This window comes from Phaseolus vulgaris, chromosome 1 (assembly GCF_000499845.2).
Source record: "Phaseolus vulgaris cultivar G19833 chromosome 1, P. vulgaris v2.0, whole genome shotgun sequence".
NCBI classification, from domain to species: Eukaryota; Viridiplantae; Streptophyta; class Magnoliopsida; order Fabales; family Fabaceae; genus Phaseolus; species Phaseolus vulgaris.
Genome location: NC_023759.2, coordinates 28655017 through 28675052, shown reverse-complemented (window position 1 = coordinate 28675052; position 20036 = coordinate 28655017). Strand labels below are relative to the sequence as shown.

The window sequence follows — 20036 nt, the reverse complement described above, 5'->3', positions numbered from 1 at the left end:
AGTACAATTGCAACATCAATATTTTATGAAATTTATATAATAATAATTTTAAAAAATCAAATATATTTTCCTGATCTACTAATAGAAGTAAATTATTCTAATATAATATGTTTTATTGATATGCTTTTAACTCTTTCATAAACATCTAACAATCAAATTAAAAACCATCAGTATTATTAATAAAAAAAAATTCATACACATTATTTTTTTATTCATAAATTTTGTATCTAAAAAAACAATCGAAAACAATACACATTTCTTTCAAAGAAATTGGGAAATTTTTTTATACATAGAATGTTGTGTTAGGGCAAGTTTTATTTTGAAGATTTCAAGCTTAATTTACTACAGATTCATTGACTTGGATAAAAAAGGGGAAATTAAAGAATTCCATGAAACAGATGGATAAAAGCAATTCACAAATCACAATCCTCTGATAACGTTGGTGAAGAAAACACCACTGATCTCCGTGGAATGTGGACAACGTTAATCCTGATCATAAATGAGTGCAGTTACAGTTTTAGAAGATACAAATACAATTTTTTATAGTTATATAATATAATAAAATAGTATTTTTTTTAAATAATACATTTAGCATTAATTTTTTTAAATACAAAAAAATATTATTACTCACTACTTTTGAATTGAATATTTAAATTATTCTAATTAATTTTTTTGTTAATTTATGTGTGTTACCTAAATCCTTAAAGTCAATATAAATAGTTATTTTGAAAATGAGTTTGAATGCTTAACATAAATAATTTTCTAAAAGAGAGAGTAAAAACATATTAAAAAAGTCTTCCATTTACAAAATTAACACTTTTACACACTATTGCCGACAATTTGAGGTATTTTTTGGAATATTAGTGCAATTTACTTTTGAATTTTCGGAAATGAAGTAAATTAGATATTTAATTTTGAATTGGGAAATTCGTATTTGAGAGGTACGAGTTAGTTGAGTTAATTATGAAGAAATCGAATTACATTTTAATTATTTCTAAAAGTTTCAAAAAAGTCATATTGTTGAAATACGGTTTTCTTATGATTAGATTTCTGCAAAATCGTATTTAGAAATTACAATTTTAATTAGTAGAAAAGAAATTTAAATTAGTGAAATCTTATATCTGAAATAAAATTTTAAAAAGTTAAAAAAAGTGAAATTGTATGGTTTAAATACGATTTTAATAATTATAAAAGAATGAATTAAAAGTGAAATTTTACTAGTTAAATTCAATGATTTATTTTTTTTAAAGTTGTTAATTTTTTTTTAAATAATATAATAGTTTAAGAAATATTTAGTTACGTTAGTTTGGTTGAAAAGAATGTATGAGAATTTATAATGATGATAAAACTCTATATTTTATATAAAACTAATTTAATTTTTTAATTAAAAAACTAAAATTAAGAGTTTTAAGTAAAATAAATGTTGCAATTCTGTAGTTCATAACGATAAATCATAAGCCTTAATTAAAACCCTTGATCGAAAACTTTGACCAAAACTTATAACTAAAAATGTTAAAGGATAAATTATGAAATGATAGCTTCTAACCGTAAAGTTAAATCTTAATCGAAAACCTTAACAAAAATAGTAAAGAAGGTTTCCATTTACAAAATGAACACATTTACACTATTACCTATCCAAATATAATGTTGTAGTTTCACTATAATTAAAAAAGCTATAACTGTGTTGGATTAACAAAATTAAATACAGTGGATAAGTTAGAAAATAAAATGTATGAATGAGAGTGAAAAATAGGTTAGTTAAATTATAATTAGAAATTATGATTAGTATTATGTTATGTATAGTGTTTGAATTGATAAACTTTACCTTCCCTCCCTGTAATAGGACCACAAAATTGAAGGCACCAAAAGTTAAAAGATTTTGGAAGAATCTGAATGTTAAAACATTTAAAATGAATCTGAAAGTGGCAGAAGCAGTCTGTGCCCTGCTCTCTTGGACTCTTCCAATGCATCTTTTGAGAGGTTTAGCAAAGCAAAAGTGAAAGCGGGGCATCTAATAGTTACTTCTCCCTGCAAACTTAACTGCACTCTTAATATTTTACCCTCCAGACAAACCAAAATTTCCACATACAAATTACCAACTTTATATATTTTGCTTCATCAAGAAAATAATTGTTCTAATTTATTCTATTTGCATGTCAAAGGAAGAAAAAAAAGCAAGGAAAGAACAGAAGAGGAAAATAAGAAAGGTAATCAACAAATATACAAATAACTAAATGGTGTTTTCGGATAAACAAGGTTAATGTGAGATGAGAGATGTCTGCATGATATAGTGATGTGAGCTTTCCGAGTGTGATAATTTTGATTTGTTTTTTTTTTTTGCTTTTAACCTTTTATCTGCCGACAAAAAACCAAGGGCCATATTAATAAAGGGTGCCCTCGGACAAAGGTTGAGTTCTAACTTGGAACACCAATTTTGGCTCTCTCTCTATCTCTATCTCTCTATTTCTTCTCTTTCACTCCCCTCTCTTATTGCTTCAAAATTACACACTCTTAAGTTCTAGCCTCATGAACATGAATATGTGCCAAAATGTATCAGTTTCCTCTGAATGCCACCAAGAGCAGGTCTTTGCCCCTTCTTGCTCAAGCAGCCTTGATGACCTCTTCTCTGCTCAGAACACGGTCAGTGGGTTACTTTAATGTTGCCTTCTTCTTTTTTTCCTTATCTTTTTCTGCTTTTGGGACTCTTCTAGCTTAATTTACCTTCACAGTAATGCTTCTTTGCAAGTTCTACTATCACGGTTTCTTTCTTGGTTTGAGAAAGTGTTCGCTTCGTTTTGGCTAACTAATTCTTTACCACGTTTGTAGCTTTAGTGTTATATCACTCAAGCTGTGCTTTGTGGTGTATTTAACTGTTTATATAGTCTTTTCTGATATGTTGTTGTTCTTACTATATTTTGGATTCTTCCACCAAACATGTGTAGGAAGTGGATGTTGAGTTGGAGTGGCTTTCAGAGTTTGTTGAAGACTGCTTTTCAAGTCCCCCAAGCTTTGTATTGGGAGCTTCCGGGGTTAAGACTACAATCACAAGCACCGACCCTTCTTCAGGTACATTGAAGAGAGCCCAACAACATGAGTCTCCTTTGCAAAATTTTGCTGTGCCTGGGAAGGCGAGGAGCAAAAGGAAAAGGCTTTCAGCCCCTAGAACCAAGGACCCTTTAAGCATATGGTCACACCATTTGAACCCCCAAAATGAAGCCTTGAGTTCTGACCCTCCTCTGCTCAAACAGGCTTATTGGTTGGCTGACAGTGAACTCATTATGCCTAAGCCAAAGGAGGAGCAAGAAGTGAGCAAAGTGGATGGGGAAGTGGTGGAGAAGGGAGTAGTGATTATTAGGAAGGAAAGCTTTGGGGACTCTGAGCTTGAAGGTAGCAACGGTCAACAACCAATGCCAAGGAGGTGCACCCATTGCTTGGCTCAGAGGACCCCACAGTGGAGGGCAGGACCATTAGGTCCAAAGACACTTTGCAATGCATGTGGAGTTAGGTACAAGTCTGGTAGGTTGCTACCAGAGTATAGGCCAGCCAAGAGTCCCACTTTTGTAAGCTACTTGCACTCCAATTCCCACAAGAAAGTCATGGAGATGAGGATGTCTGTTTACTCTTCCATTTCTAGTGAGCAGTAGTGGTTGTTAGCCATATATTTTTATGTAAATCAAACTTCAAATGTTAGGAACAAACTATTTGGAAACAGAGATACTATTAATGGGAGTGATTAGTGCTATGATTCATTATAGGCACATTTATATCATTCAATATCCACTTCTATTTTGTTCTTCCCTTCCTTCAACCCATTTGCATTGCACTTTCATATCACAAGAAATGTTACAACAGCACAATCTTTAACACATTCTTCACTGTTAAATAAAATTTACTCCTTTTCTTTTTACAAGGGAGAATGAACAAGTCAAGATGAACCTGTTGGTCTGAAGTCTTAACCTATAGATATTTTGTCAACTCTGCCTTAAGATTATGATGATAGAGGAATAGATAGAATAAAAGGGTATGTATTTGCACTTCCTTGACTTTGCCCTTCTTTCCCATTTTGCTTTGGGCATTTTTACCTTTGAATATTTCTTTAAAACAAGAAAGACGTGAAATTTGTTGAAATAGGTATCGTATTCTGTCAGTATAAGCATGTGGGAGTGGTCTTAATTTATTTATACTAGGCAGTTGGCATGCACTACCACAGAGAAGATAAGGTCATCATCCATTACGAAATATGCACATGCACGTGACCTTCAAATTCTCAACACTCTCATTAACCTAAACAAACACTCTTCCTCAAATTTCATTACTTTATTCTTCTGCGTTACTATGATTTTATTCCATTTCTAAAAATAGGGTACATATGGGAAACAGCTTCTTCAAGAAATTCTTCTCCTTCTCTACCCTCCAATCCATTTTATTCCATCCTTCTAAGAGGGCAAACTTTAATACCACAACCAAGTTTCTTTGGTGTACACATTTTTCTCTCTCTTTTGGATAACTATCTTTTTTTTTAAGAATGTTATAAAAGTGTTTCATGTCTTTGAGATATATTTTTTTGGAATGGAAATGGTACTTATTTAAAAATATTTAGTGAAGAATTCAATCACAAAATCAATTTCAAGAATGGCTTTTAGATTATGAGGCTCGGACACTTCTCTTAAATGGGCGTATTCGTGTCAGACACACGTATCAGTGTCGACACTCATAGGACACTTATCGATGAAGTGTTTAATTCAAAAAACATTTGTTGGATCTTTGAAAATTCTAGCACGATTCTATAACACAATTTTAAAAGGTATAAATACAATATTATAAAAATAAGGAACAAATTCTTTTGAACCAGTCATGCAAAATATCTTCATGCTTCCAAAAGAATCTGAAACATATTTTTGCACATAAATATTTATTTTCAATTTATATAATTCAAAATTATATAATATATAAATCTGTGCCCCGTGTCCTACATTTTAGAGATTGTACGTGTTCCTGGCGCTTTGACTTGGACACCTTCGCACGTCTCTACGAGCTTCGCTTCACGAACGCCTTCGCTCTTATTCCAACGTTGTTCTTCCTCCCCTGCTAACACCTGAAACAGAGAGACAAATGGGCGCCCTCGCGGCCGTTTGCGCTCCGACGCTCAAGTCAGCTATGGCAGAAAACACTGTGACACTTCCCGTCGCAGAACACCACCAGCTTAGTGCTCAGAGAAGTGCGTAACTGAATTCTCTCAAAACTGAGTTAACTTGTGCGTAAGTGTGTGAAAACGTACCTTGTTCTGTTTACCATAAGCCTTATATACCTTCCTGGTGTTCCTATCCACGTGTCAGCCTAAGACTCGCGTATTCTGTGGGCGCTCCTTAGCAGCACTGTTCCCAGTCTTAGGGTCTTCTCAATGTGTAAGGTTGCCTCGCCGGAGTGCAACTCGCGCGGGGATGACTGCTTGGGTGCCAACTCGTGCGCCCAAGCTCCGAGTCATTCGTCCTGGGAGTACCTCGCCTTCCTCATGTGCCATGCATGCAGATCACCCTTTGGGACGTGACCTTCTCATGGGTCGTCTCTGTCCTAGTGGCTTTCCACCGGTGGTGCGTACTGTCGCGTCCCTACACCTCATGCACGAATCCCTCGTGAGTTGGGTCTCTCCTTGCTAGAACTGGGGGTGTGGCTTGGAAACCACCTTTCTTTATCTATTATTACTGTCTGGGTGCCGAGGCCCGAGGCCTCCACGCCTCCACCGTGCCGCCTCCTACCGTGCCTCCTCCTATCGTATCGCCTCCTCCACGGTCATCCCTACTCGTGGGTATCAAGAGGGGACACCCTTCTAGCATAAGCGCATTCATGGTGCTAAACCTGGGCGACACCCGAGGTCGGTCAACGCCCGAGGCCGTGGACCTTAAAGAAACTCCCTCTCTTGCTTTGCAGTACTTCTAGTGGATTCCTCGCTTTGGGTCCCACCATGTTGACTTTGGTCAACACCCGAAAACTGTACGGTACAATACGTATCTCCGTATCCATATCCGTGTCGTGTCAGTGTCCGTATCCGTATATGTGTTACATAGCTTTTAGAGTATTTATACTGTCATAAAAATTTAATTTAACTTTTTTTCTCGCAGTATGCAGTTAATTTCAATGTAAAAATTTAAAAAACCACACTTTTTAATCATATTTTTTTTATCTAAATTTGTTAGATAAACTTGCTTTTAAAATAAAAATAATTCTTTATTCTTGTAATTCAAGGTTTTAAATTTTTATATTATATAATATCTTTCACTAAAAATTCAGATTTTAAACTTATACTTTTATGTATAACTCTTATCATAGATATATAAATAGAATTATAGACAAAAAAAAAATCTTTAGATTAATTGATTAAAATAAAAAATCTAAAGAAAGTATTTTGAAAAAATAAATTAAGACATTTGTTTAACAAGTATACTGTAAAATAATTATGCGACCTAATTAGTTATTCTACAGGATGGTTTGATTACAATTTACAATGTTAGTTAGTAGTGTCACATCATAAATTTACTCTAAAGATGTTACAGTATTTTTTGGTTAGAGAAGTGTCATATTTACGTCTTAATTTAGATTTAATGTCATATTTATTGGTTTAAATGCTGAAATTTTGTGATAGTAAATAGTTGTCACAATTAATTTAAATTTTTAATAAGTCAATTTCAAGGTATCTGACATCACTCTATTTATTAACTTTAATACTTTATTGAATGGTTTCCTCTGACTTTAGCCTTTTAATTAATTTAAATTTTGAAACTAACAAGCTGACAATAAGTAACAAGTTGAAACTTAAATCATTCAAGTAAAAAGATAAAATTAAAATAAAATTGAAGTCGTGAATGATTCAAAAGTCAAATCAAATGTCGTTAAAATTGATTTTGTACTGTTAGTTTTACCAGAAAAATTGGGTTCAACAAGATTAAGAATGAATTTAAGTCAATGAATTGGATTTCTCTTCATTTTTACTAATATAAAAGAACATTCCAGATAGATTAGTGGGTTTGAGAGGATCCTATGCAAACCTAAGTGTAGTGGAGAATTTGAAAGTATTTAAATCATGTCTAAGATGGATAGTGTATCATGTTGCAGATTTACATTAGCAAAGATTTTTTTTTTCAAAATATATTTAGGATGTTATAATTTTGACATGCAAAAAATAATTAAATTTTGAGATGTCATTGACACTAATAATTTTGTTTCAATTAATCAAAATATATTAAGTATATATACAAGCATTAAAATATTACATGAGACCAACAATGATAGTAGTAATTTGGTAAAAGAGAAAATCAATCGAAAAATATTAGTAGTAAATATAGTGTATGAAAACATAAACTTAAATTCTTTAGTTTGGAATCATCCTTTCTTAATTCATACACTTTAGATTTCATAAACTTAACTCCCTTATACTATCCACTGCCTTAACCATACATACATACGATGTCCATGCTTCTTTCTTATTAAGGCTTCAACATAAAGATTCAGAACATTGTCTCACAAATTGATTTTAAAACTCAAACCACCCGATCAACCATGTCCTATAAAAACATAAATAAATATTTCCACAACCACCAACACAACTTGTTTTCTAACCTTCATAAACTCCAACAGCACATCCATCACACTCAAATACACGACTCCAATGTTCTTAACTGATACTTTCTTGGCCTAAAGAAAATCGTATGCTTTACTCATATCTTAAAATACCGTTTAATTTTTTTTATGCCAACTCAATATTTACCTATGTCATCACTAGTACAAAATATAAAAACAACAACCCTACATTTAAGGTGTTTTACATTCAGATGTTGTCATTTAAAACAAGATGACATTTTTTAAATTAACTTAATTTAAGAGAGTGATTATTTGTTATAGCTGCATTCTTAAACAAAACACTTTGTTTTAAGAATGCGGCTATTAGATAAAACCACATTCTTAAATAAAGTGCTTTGTTTAAGAATACGACTTTATCTAATAGCCGTATTCTTAAAACATTGTTTACCCTAACACTGAAGCGCACCACTTATGCTTTCATACTTCCTTTCTTCTCCGACGTTTCGTTTTCTCTTATGTTTCTGCTCTCGAGTTTCCTCTCGTCTGCATTGTCTTCTTCATGCCATTGGTAAGTTCGTTTCGAGCTTTGTACTTCTTCTTCACCATTGGTTTTTTTTTATTTTTTTTCATTTCTCTTATTTGTTTGTTTTCTGCCATTGCTCGAAGGTCACCACTGTTTCATTGCCATGATGTTGTTTGGCTTTTTGATGTGCCCTATTTGCTTAGTCGTTGTTGCCACCTCCGCTGCTGCTGGTCCCACCACTTCTCACCACCACCGTTGCCTTCACGACGAGATTGGTAGTGCTTTAAATTTTCTTAATGTTATTAATTTGTTTATTTTTTATAATTTGTATTTTTTAAAATTTATAGTATTTTTGTTTTTAGGTTAGAATATAATTATTAAATTATTATATGGTAGATAGATTTATATTATTTAATATTTATAATTAATTTAATGATTTTTAATTTGTATATTAGTATTTATTATAATGATGTGAGCTGATTTTAGATTGATTCATTTAGATGACACTTTTGAATTAAGATTGATATTATTTATCAATTAAGGTGAGAAACCTAAGGAAAATTCTCATTGGACATTAACTTAGTAAGTGTTAAGTAGATGTGAAGGTTCATTTCCATAAGGCCAAAGGAAAAACACATTTAATGGTGAAGATGAATGACAATTAGGTGCGGAATTTAAACAAACACAAGGTGAGAAATTATAAAAGACCGAATTGAATTCAAGAACAAGAACAAGACATATTTTGGAATTGAAAATAGGAATGGAAAGGGAATGGAAATAGATGAGTGAAAGGAAACTTAGGAGTGGTGGAATTGTGAATGAGCACGCCACTTAGATGGTGAATTGAATCCAAGATAAGTGTAGATGCCGCCACTTGAGAGCTCACAACACTCACAAGATAAGACCAATGGTTTAGAGAGACAATGCTCACAAACTCTAACACAATTTGTGTATAGTAGTAACTTTTCTTCAAATTCATTCTATTTTACATGAGCCAAACACATCTATTTATAGTGTGAGAGGGCTGAAATTAAAGTGGGAAAATTCAAATGAAACTTATTTGAAATTGGAGCCACATGGAAGGTTGACTTCACATGGAAGGTGTGACTTTGTTTCTTCTTCTCATAAGCCCTAAACTCCTATCCACACCTCCCTTTTATGTTCTATTTAAATCTACTTTAAAGAATTTACAAAAAGAGACATTAATTGATGCTCATTTACTTATGTTTGTGCCCTTGCTCTTTAGTAATTTTCTGAGGCATGATGGATGATGAAAATCAAGAGTTAGGCTTGGGTCTCTGTTTGGGCTTGAGCTTTTGTTGGGCTTGGGCCTCAAGGTTAAGAACACTAATAAGAAGAACTTCAAGTGTTGTGGTCCTCGACCATTCCTCCTATTGATGGCATCTTCTTTTGCTTGTTGAGATGACCCTTCAAGTATAACATCCTTGGTCATCTTCATGTATTTTTGGGTCACATCATATAATTTGTATTTATTATTAATTTATATTATGTTAGTTGTTAGGTTAGAATATAATTATCATGTTGGCATTGAGTCTGAGGGTATTCGACTCTCAATAATTGATATGCTCTGGTATTGAGTCCGGGGATGTTCGACCCTCGACAAACGTGAGATAGAAAACTCATTAGTAAACACCTGAATGATTGTTACAGAATATAATGGATCGAAATTGGACTAATTATGTTCGCATAAGTGATAAGTATGAAAGAGAAGTAGAAAAATTTATATAATTTGCTCAATGTAACGCGAATAATAGTGGTCATGATGGAGCAAAGATTAGGTGTCCATGCGTTAACTATTTGAATGGAAGGATATTGGATGTTAAGAATATCAGGGAGCACCTTCTATGTGATGGTTTTCTTCGATCTTATACAACATGAACATGACATGGTGAATTATTAAATTTACCACGTATTTCCGTAACTGCAGAATCTGTGGGGTCCATCATGGATGATGCAGTACATGATGATGCAGATGATGATCGATTGGACTACTCAAAACTCGGCCCTGGTAAAACCGTGGTCGATGGCTAACTAAGGGATGATTAACTTAACATTTTATGGTCTGTAATATGTTCAATTCTCTTGACACTTTAACACTTTAAGCACTTTATGATTCTATGTTATCAATACCTTTGCTCTTTCTCATTTCAGGTCTTTGACTCGCTTTGTCATGTATAGTTATTTTGATACCTTTTCAAATGCATGCATTACTCCTTAACTTATCTTAACACAAATCATATAGTGAGCTTCTTCTAGCTCAAGTATGAAAATAACAACTTTCTTGCCTTATTGCAAAGGACTTTACACAACCACTATCAATACACACACGAATACCTTATTACTCATACTAGTTCCTCTCTACATCCTGGGCATGAAATAGTAAGTATAACGAAAATCTAACTTAGACAAGGCTAAGCATGAAAAACTATGGAATTCCCACTTAATAGAGAACTAACCTTTCGATGAATCATAGACCCATAGCTAAACGAGCCTATACTCAATCTTGACTTGCACAACTTTATTTCAGAAACTGGGGCAAAGGCCGCCTATCATGACTTCTCTGAGCCTTGCTTCGTAGAACGCCTTCTCAGATAATCGTACTTGCTCTGAGCTCAGTCGCCTTATCCACATATACAATCGAAGGATTCAACTATGTATCATCTAATCATTTCACAGAATGCCTAAACTCAGGTGACCGTTCGCACACTGAGTTAGCCCGACTTACCATGTACCAAATCTAACAAACTCACCACCACAGGGTGCCTGCACGCAGATGACTTGACTCACTTCGGGCCAGGACATCTTGCCAAGCGTGAATGACTCTACTCATAACAAACCAAATCGCAGAGCGCCTATACTCGGGTAGTCGCTCTCACACCAAGTTAGGTCGTTTTACCTTGCACTGGATCAAAAAATTTAGCCATAACAAATCAATCTGCAGAGCGCCTATACTCGATTAGTCGTTCTTACACCGAGTTAGGGCATCTTACCTTTCCAAATACTTCTTTTACATCAATTTTACGCACAAGGCGCCTATACTCGGGTAGTGGTACTGACACCGAGCTAGGTCGTCTTACCTGACACTATATAACCATTCCACGCACAAGGCGCCTATACTCAGGTACTCGTACTGATATCGAGTTAGATCGTCTTATCTGTCGCTTAGATCAAGGGAATCATCAGACAAACTAGCCTCACAGGGCGCCTATGTTGATACCAAGCAAGGTCGACTTATCGTGTGCTAACTCAAATAAATCAACAAAACTAATGCACCATCTTTCAAGAACAAATTTATCACTAGATGACCTCGTTAAAAAACCCCTTCAAGGGAGAAATAACATCACCTTAATCACCACATTGTTCAAAAAGAAAGAATTAAAACAAAATATCTTAACTGAAGTAAAACTTGAGGTTTGTCACGTTCCATGTTCAAGGAATGGCTCCCCCCTCCAGGGTTTCTAGCCTATACGCTTCATTCTTGAGCACCTCGACTACACGAAACAGGAAAATCCACTTTGGAGATAACTTGTTTTCTAACTGGCAGGGATGGTCCTTTCGCATCACCAAGTCGGCAACCTTGAACTGCCGAGGTCTCGTCTTGATCTTTTGCCTAAGCTCTAACTTTCTCTTTAAAGCCTTCGAGTTAACCCGAGCATGTTAACGCACCTCCTCTAACAAGTCCATGATCACCTTCCTTCCTTCGTTAGATTCCTCAACCACGAAGCTCTGAAACCGAGGAGAGTTCTCTTGTATTTCTACTAGTATCATGGCGTCTGACCCATATACCAAACTGAAGGATGTCTCTTTAGTCATTGATTGAGGCGTGGTGATACAAACCCAAGCAAGCAGCGGATGACTAAGGATAAATCAAGCACCTCACAAAAAGATCAGTCATCTCAATATACAAAGTTGGGCCCCACCAAACCTCGAGGAAGCATCAACAAAAGAAGAAGCTACAAACCAGAATATCAGAAGTTTTTCTTACTGGTCTTCTTAAATGTTTAGAAAATGTTGTAAATAAGTTGGGCTCATTTGAGGGGTTCAAATAATAGACATAAGCTAGAATAAAGTGCCTTTAGCATAATAGGGGGTGTGGGTAGCATTTTAGCTTGTTCCTTGTCCTTTTGGAAGACATTTTGACCTAGTTTCTAGAAGGACAAGCCAAAGATGTGGGATTGACTTAGTCAAACCCTAAAGCTGCCTATTTTTTCCCTTTTCCCATCTTACCCCTTTAACTTGTTCTCCAAGGCTCCTTCACCTATAAATAGGAGGCCTACATAGTCTATTTTACAAGTTAAAATTATAGTAAAGAAATTCTGCACAATTTTTGTGTGAGTTGTGAGTGAGTGAGTCTCCTCCAAAATTGGTCTTATCTTGTGAGATATGATGCTCTTAAGTGGTGGCCTCCCCTCACTTATCTTGGTGGTTCCATCCCATCAAGTGGCGTGATACACCATAGCTCCACATCCATAAGTTTTTCTTTCATCATCTCTTCCATTAATCCATTCCTTTTCATGTTTGTATCTTCCTTGTCCTTTAATTGTTTCCATATGTCTATTCGGTTTTGTTCTTCTTGTTCTTGATTCTTTATATGATTCTGCACCTTTATCTTGTCATCATCATCACCAATTAATTGTGTTTTCCTTTTGCCTTTGTGAAATGAACCTTCACATCTACTTAACCACTTGGTTAAGTTAATGTCCAATGGGGATTTTCCTTAGGTTGTCACCTCTAATTGTCTAAAATCCAAATCTAATTAAAGTGTCACCATAAAAATGATCAATCATAAAATCAACTCACATTAGGTGGTGTGATATGCCCACAAAATTCTGGGAACTTCTTTTGACCAAGTTTTTTTTGTCTTTTCTAGCATCATTTTCAACCCTCTCAATAGGACTCTGATAACTGATTCAACCTGACCATTTGTCTTAGGGTGTTCTACCGAGGCGAATATCTACTTTATCCCGAGCTCCGAGCATAGCTTACCCAACTTTTGACTAGCAAACTGGGTTCCATTGTCGAACATTAGGTGCATCGAAATCCCAAAATGGCACACAATGTTCTTCCACACAAAGTGTTGCACCTTGTGAGCAGTTATATGTGCCACTGGCTTAGCTTCAAGCCACTTGGTGAAGTATTCAATAGCCACAATGAGATATTTCATCTGACCTATCGCCAAAGGGAAAGGACCTAAAATGTCTATTCCCCATGTATGGAAGGGTCATGGGATATAAATGGACCGCAACTCCTCGGCTAGCATGTGGTGCTAATCAGCGTGCTTCTGACATTGCTTGCAACTTTGTGTATATCTCACGCAATCCTTCTTCATGGTCATCCAATAATACCCAGCTCGGGTGACCTTCAACGAAAGAGCTTGTCCTCTTATGTGACTACCGCAAATGCCTTCATGGTGCTCGACCATTATGCAGATGCACTTATCTCCACTTACGCATGTGAGGATTGGGTGGGTATAACCGTGATGGAAAAGATTGCCATCTATCAAGGTGTACCGCTCTACATTCCTCTTAACTATCTTGGCCTCCACAGGCTCGGCAGGAAGTAACCCATCAGCTAGGTAACGCTTGTAAGGTGTCATCCAAGTCTTTGTGGTGTTGACCTACAAAACCTCAAGAAACTCATCCCCCAATAACCCGTAAGTGGTTATTCTTTGGACTTTCAGGGTTTCCTGAGTCATCGACCGATGTCTTCTCCCCTTTCCTGAGCTGATCCCTAAGACCTCCACGTGGTTGTCCTCAATTGGACCTTCTTCAATTGTCCTGAGTGACTTCAATATTTCCTGGGTTACTGACCTCTGTCGCCCTCCCTTGAATTAGCCAATTTAGCCAGCAAATTTGCTTGAGAGTTATGCTATTTGGGAACGTGAATGAGGTCGAACGTAGAGAAAACTGCTTTCAAGATCGTTACGTATATGAGATATGAGGCTAGCTGAGGATTCTTGGCCTGATACTCACTTGTGACTTGCACGGTGACAAGCAACGAGTCACTCTTCACCAACAAAATCCGAGCTATCAACTCCTTTGGCTAGCAACATCCCTGTTATCAAGGCCTCATACTCGGCTTGATTGTTGTTCGCCTTAAACGCGAACCTTAGGGCCTGCTCGATTAACAGCCCGTTTGGTCCTCTAAAATGACCCAGCTCCACTCCCCTGTTGGTTGGAGGATCCATTTACTGAAAGGACCCACTGGAAGTCATTGGGATCAGATTGAGGGTTCTCAGACAAAATTTCTACCATGAAATCAGCATACACCTGACCCTTAATCAACCCTCAAGGTTCATATTGTATGTCAAACTCGGATAACTCCACAGCTCAACGGACCATCCGACCTGTTATATCAGACTTTTGAATTACCTTGCAAATGGGAAGATCGGTCATCACGATCACGGTGAAGCTCTGAAAGTAGTGGCGAAGTCACCGAGCTGTAAACACCACGGCTAAGGCGACTTTCTCAATAGCCTGATACCGAGTTTTTTGTCCCTACTGTACTCATAAAGTAGACTGGCTTCTAGACCTTATCTTGATCTTGCAAAATGACCGAGCTAATCACCCAATTTGTAATCTTAAAATAAAGACGAATAGGGGTACCTGTAACTGGCTTACCAATAACAGGGGGACTGGCCAAGTACTCTTTCAATTTGGTGAAGGGTTCCTCACATTCATTCATCCATAAAAAATGGTTGTTTTTCTTGAGGCATTGGAAATAGGGATACCCCTTATCGCCATTGGCTGACAAGAAGCGAAAGAGGACGACCATGCACCCAGTTAATTGTTGGACCTCTTTCACATTGGCTAGGCTCTTCATTCCTATGATTGCAGCGCATTTGTCGGGGTTCGCTTCTATACCCCTTTCAGTTAGCAAGAAACCAAGGAACTTGCCATTGGCTGACAAGAAGCGAAAGAGGACGAGCATGCGCCCAGTTAATTGTTGGACCTCTTTCACATTGGCTAGGCTCTTCATTCCTATGATTGCAGCGCATTTGTCGGGGTTCGCTTCTATGCCCCTTTCAGTTAGCAAGAAACCAAGGAACTTCCCTGATTCTACCCTAAACACATACTTATTTGGACTAAGCTTCAAATTGTCTTGCTTTTGTCCTTCGGGTGCATACGAATCTGGTTATACCTCGAGAACGCATCCAGAAAGCTTAATAACCAATAACCTGAGGCATTGTCCACCAAGAAGTCTATGTTTGGTACAAGGTAGGAATCCTTGGGACATGCCTTATTTAGATAAGTAAAATCGACACACATTCTCCACTTCTCGTTGGCCTTCTTCACCAACACAACATTTGCCAACCACTTAGGATATTGAATCTCCCTTACGTGGCCAACAACCACTAGCTTTCGAGTCTCCTCTCGCATGAAGAGACGCTTATCCTCATTGAACTTTCTCCTTGTTTGGATCATGGCCTTGACCCTTTTATCCATGGTAAGTTGATGACATAGAAAGTCAGGGTCTATCCCGGGCATGTCTGCGGATGTCCATGTGAAAGCACCCATGTTCTCCAATATCACATCGACTATCTTATCACTGAGCTCTTTTCCCAATGAGGTACCGAGCTTAAACTTCTTCCCTTTTATCTCCCTTTCTTGAACCTCTCTTACAGGTCCAGGTCGCCTGTCATTGATGACTTCTACCTTCGCAATCCATCTTGTCCTTCCTGCCTGAATAGTGATTGCCTAAGTCCCTCTTCTATTCTTCACGCTACTCTCGTAGCATTTTCATGTCGTGTTTTGGTTGGACTTTATGGTAATGACTCCTCCCTCAGAAGAAGGGAGCTTCATCTTCATATGGGTCGTTGAGGCTACCGCACCTAACCTGTTCAGGGAAGGTTGCCCCAAAAGCAAATTTTAAGCGGAGGAAGCGTTAACAATGATGTACCTGATGGTGATCATTCTGGTCGCGATGTCGTAAAAGAATTTCGTCCTTAGCTCAATGTGTCCTCGTACTTCTACCTGATCTCCTATGAAGTTGCCCAAGCATCTATTGTATGGCCTCAACTAGTCGGGGGATAACTGCAAATTGGTGAACATTCCCCAGAATATTATGTCAGTCGAGCTCCCTTGATCGATCAAGACTCTGTGCACCTTCCTTCCTACAGTGACGACATATATCACCACTAGATCATCCTCGTGAGGAACCACATCTTCCAGGTCGGACTCCTTAAGCAAAGAGTGGGCTCTAGAGGGTGATCAGGTCTCCTCGTATCAAAGGACATCACCGCTCGTGCATATCATTTACGTTTGAAGGCAGAGCTTCCTCCTCCGAAAAATCCTGCAGAGATGGTGTTCAGCTCTCCATGGACTGGTGTCTCATGTGCTTGGTCCTTAACATCAATCTCTCATTTTGGCTCTTCTTGGTTAGCCTTGAGATACTCCTTCAGGAAACCTTCCTTCACCAAGCTACCCAGTTGGTGATCCAAGGCTATGCATCATTTAACATTATGCCCAAATGCTTTGTGGAACTCGCACCAGGTATTTCTCTGCGATCCCAAGTTCCGATCCATCTTATGGGGAAACTTTAGCTTGTCTACTACCCCTGGCATGCTCAAGAGTTCTTTATATGATACTTGAAACTTGGGTCGAGCTGTTGAATCTTCTATGGCCTTCATTTCAAGCTCATCTTTCCTGGCTACGTATGGTACATACCTCGAGTCCATTCTCTTCTGGGCAGAGGTTTCGTTGACCCGTAGGGGCTGAGCTCGGTTGTTCTCCTTAGACCTAGGTTGCCTTGAGTGCGAGTTGTCGTTCTTCCTAAGCACGACCTCTTTCGCTTCGATATGGGCGACAACTCGCTCACGTACCTCGGAAAAGGTCTCTTCTGGATTCTTAATTAACGAATCAGTGAACGGTCTTGCCACGATACCCTGCTCAAAAGCGGAGATCATCATATCTTCATCATGTGTTTGAAGTCTTACCGTAACCGTGCAAAACCTATTCAGATAATCTTTCAACGACTCTCCCTCCCTTTGCCTCACGACGAAAAGGTTGTGCAGCCTCGGGGGTTTGACCTTGTTAACCGAGAACTGTTCTCGAAACATCCTGAAGATCTGAGAGAAAGAGGTGATATGACCATCTGGAATCCCACTGAACAATTGTAGGGTTGTATCTGTAAAAGTTTCCATGAACATCTCACATCGGATGACATCTGTTTCTCCAGAGATAATCATTTGAGCGTTGAACGCCATAAGATGATTTTTAGGATCCTCTATTCCTATGAAAAAGGAAATTTTAGGTGTGATGTAATAAGCTGGCATAGGCTCATCCATGATTTCCTGCGAGAATGGCTTGGTATTATCTCTCGCTAGCAAGTTCAAAGATCGTTCCTTAGTGGAACGTTGGGCACGTTGGTGTAGGCTCTTGCGTAATTCCTCATTGGTTTTGTGAAACTTCTCATTGGCTTGCGCGTGCTCCGCCATAGGTACCCTAGAGGCATCAATTTTTTCCATCAAGTGATCTTGTAGAAGCTCTTGCTCAGCTCGGGCTTCCGTTTGTAGCCTCTCCTGCTCAACCCTGGCTTCTCCTTGGATCCGCTCTTGGATTCGTTCTTGCTCTCGTCTGTGCTCCTCGTTGGCCTCCTAGAGGGCTCTCATGGCATCCATGAGTTACTGTAAGACAAGGGCACCACTTCCTTCAGATCCCTGCGGGCCTTGTCTTATGTTTCTCATAACTTTAGAAGGCATAATCACGAATGTGGATGGAATCAAGTTTTACTGGGCCCCACGGTGAGCATCAAATGTTCTCGCTGGTTGACCTTTGGTTTGACTAAATGGAGAGCTTCGCTTCTAGTCTGTCTCCTCTTAGTGCACTGGAATAACGCTCTGCTGGGATAGAGGGGGCTCTACCTTTTCATCACACTTTGACGATCAAGTTAGTGAGAACATACAAAATAATAATCAGTTTCAAGTATTCAGAAACGTCTCTTTACGAGGGGTCTCAAGCCCCTTTTATAGATTTCCCTTGAACAACTTCTACTAATGAGAACATAATCTCAACAACAAGCATATAATCATAACAAAAAAACCACTAGTTCACGTGCACCTCTTATCTTCGGGTGCTAACAACAGGAAAATATTCTATCTATAATATTCTATCTACATGTGCACCATTATTCTAGGGTGCTAACAACATTATTCTCAACATATGTTATTTGCATTTAATTAATGTATGTGTTATAAACAAACATAATATTCCTTCTATCTTAACTATCTATTTTGAATTGTCTTACCAGCCTTGGGTCGAGCTCCTGGCCCGTCCTTTAGACCCATGTTGACCCAAAAACCAAGCTAACCATACCAAAGTGTTTGGTCCGAAGTCCCGAACACTCCTGTCCAATACAATCATCAATAAGGTATTATTATTTATTTATTTTGTCTCTGACTTATCAATCTATTTGTTTCTTTCTTTTCTTTTTTAATAGATAAAAAAATATAAGTAAAGATTATGTCATCTCATTAACAATAAAAAATGAATAATAAAATACTTAGATAAAAATTAAACAAAATTCTAAATATTTAATAGAGTAGATTTTATCATAAAAAAATTTAAATTTAATTAAATCTTAATTTGAAATGAAACCTTTCAAAATTGTAAGTACTTTTCCGTCTTGATAGGTTTTCAAGAGGAGCTATGAATCTATTGAATACCTTTAATAGGGATCTCTTCATCAAAGTCCCACAAAGTGGATCTAGATAATTTTTAAGGTAGGGAGGGACCTAGATAATAAAAACAATACTAATAATATATTGAGAGAAAAAAAGAAGATTAGATAACTAGGTAACACTTACAGTCCCAATGAATTTATAGTTTGGGCTTATACATAACTGTTTACATTAATGTGTATATATTGGGTAACACAAGAGAACACCTTGTACTTTTGCTAATTGAAATTCACTTTTTGATAAAGCTATGTCTTTAATTATTAATTGGGCCAATATTTAAATTCAAAAGTTAGCCATAGTAAGAGCATAGCTGCGGTGGAGACTTATATAGATATTCTATTCATAGATAATAAACAAGTTTTTAGTTATTATTATCTAATTATAATTTATTCTATACAGATTTATCATTTTTATAATAATTATCTTAAAACTGTGTGGATCCTGTTTATATTTTTTTTTACAGTGATCTTACATAAAAATTAAACTTTATAGATGATCATATTTTAGGTCTATTAATGGGATTATGTTGTTTTTCTATGTCTATTTTTCTTAAATAAAAACTTTCATGTTAATCATTATCATGTAACTTGACATCTCACTATACTGACACTTTAAGTAATAACAGTCATTTATCATTACATGAAAAAAAAATATTATTAAAAAATAAAAAAGAAAGAAAATACAAAAATAGAGGGGATTAGACCAAAACTCATATGTTAACAAAAATGATACATAGGTAGACTATACTTATTTATAAAGAATTTTAAGAATTGACTAGATTGTTTATTATATCAATGAAAAGATTCTCTATGAATAAATTCTAAATTAGTTAACTTATCAACACACACATTCCTTTCACGAAAGATATGAGGAACCCCAAACCTGATTTTTCCACACTAATTAAGACAAACATTTCATCAATTAGGAAACATATAATGAAAATTGGTTATAACAGTAAATACAACACAAATCAAAACAGAATCACATTCTAGCCAGACATTAATGAACCTCATCTTTTGGACTTCCTCCATAACATGTGTAACTCCATAAAACTCAGCAACTAGAGTAGTCTGAATGTCAAGAAACGCAAAGAAAACTCCAATAATATTAAGGCATATTAGTTATGCTTATAATATTAAAATGACATTTTTTTATATACTTTTAACTAAGTATAACAAAATTAAATTGTATAAATAATTTCGGAATAAATAGACAAAATGTTAGTTAGAGAAACTTTCC

General features: G+C 36.5%; 1 protein-coding gene across 1 annotated transcript; it reads left to right on the top strand.

The window, feature by feature from the left end:
- Positions 1-2378: 2378 nt before the first annotated feature.
- Positions 2379-3774, top strand: LOC137813845 (GATA transcription factor 7-like). Its single transcript, XM_068616288.1, has 2 exons — positions 2379-2640; positions 2943-3774. Exons 1-2 carry the CDS (start codon positions 2527-2529, stop codon positions 3642-3644), a joined length of 816 nt encoding a protein of 271 aa, XP_068472389.1. The 5' UTR covers positions 2379-2526; the 3' UTR covers positions 3645-3774.
- Positions 3775-20036: the final 16262 nt, after the last annotated feature.

Excerpts from the sequence above, each read along its gene's own strand:
- LOC137813845 (XM_068616288.1), top strand. The coding sequence starts at position 2,527 with ATGAACATGAATATGTGCCAAAATGTATCAGTTTCCTCTGAATGCCAC. Across the intron at positions 2,641-2,942 it reads TCTTCTCTGCTCAGAACACG|GAAGTGGATGTTGAGTTGGA; the intron begins GTCAGTGGGTTA and ends AAACATGTGTAG.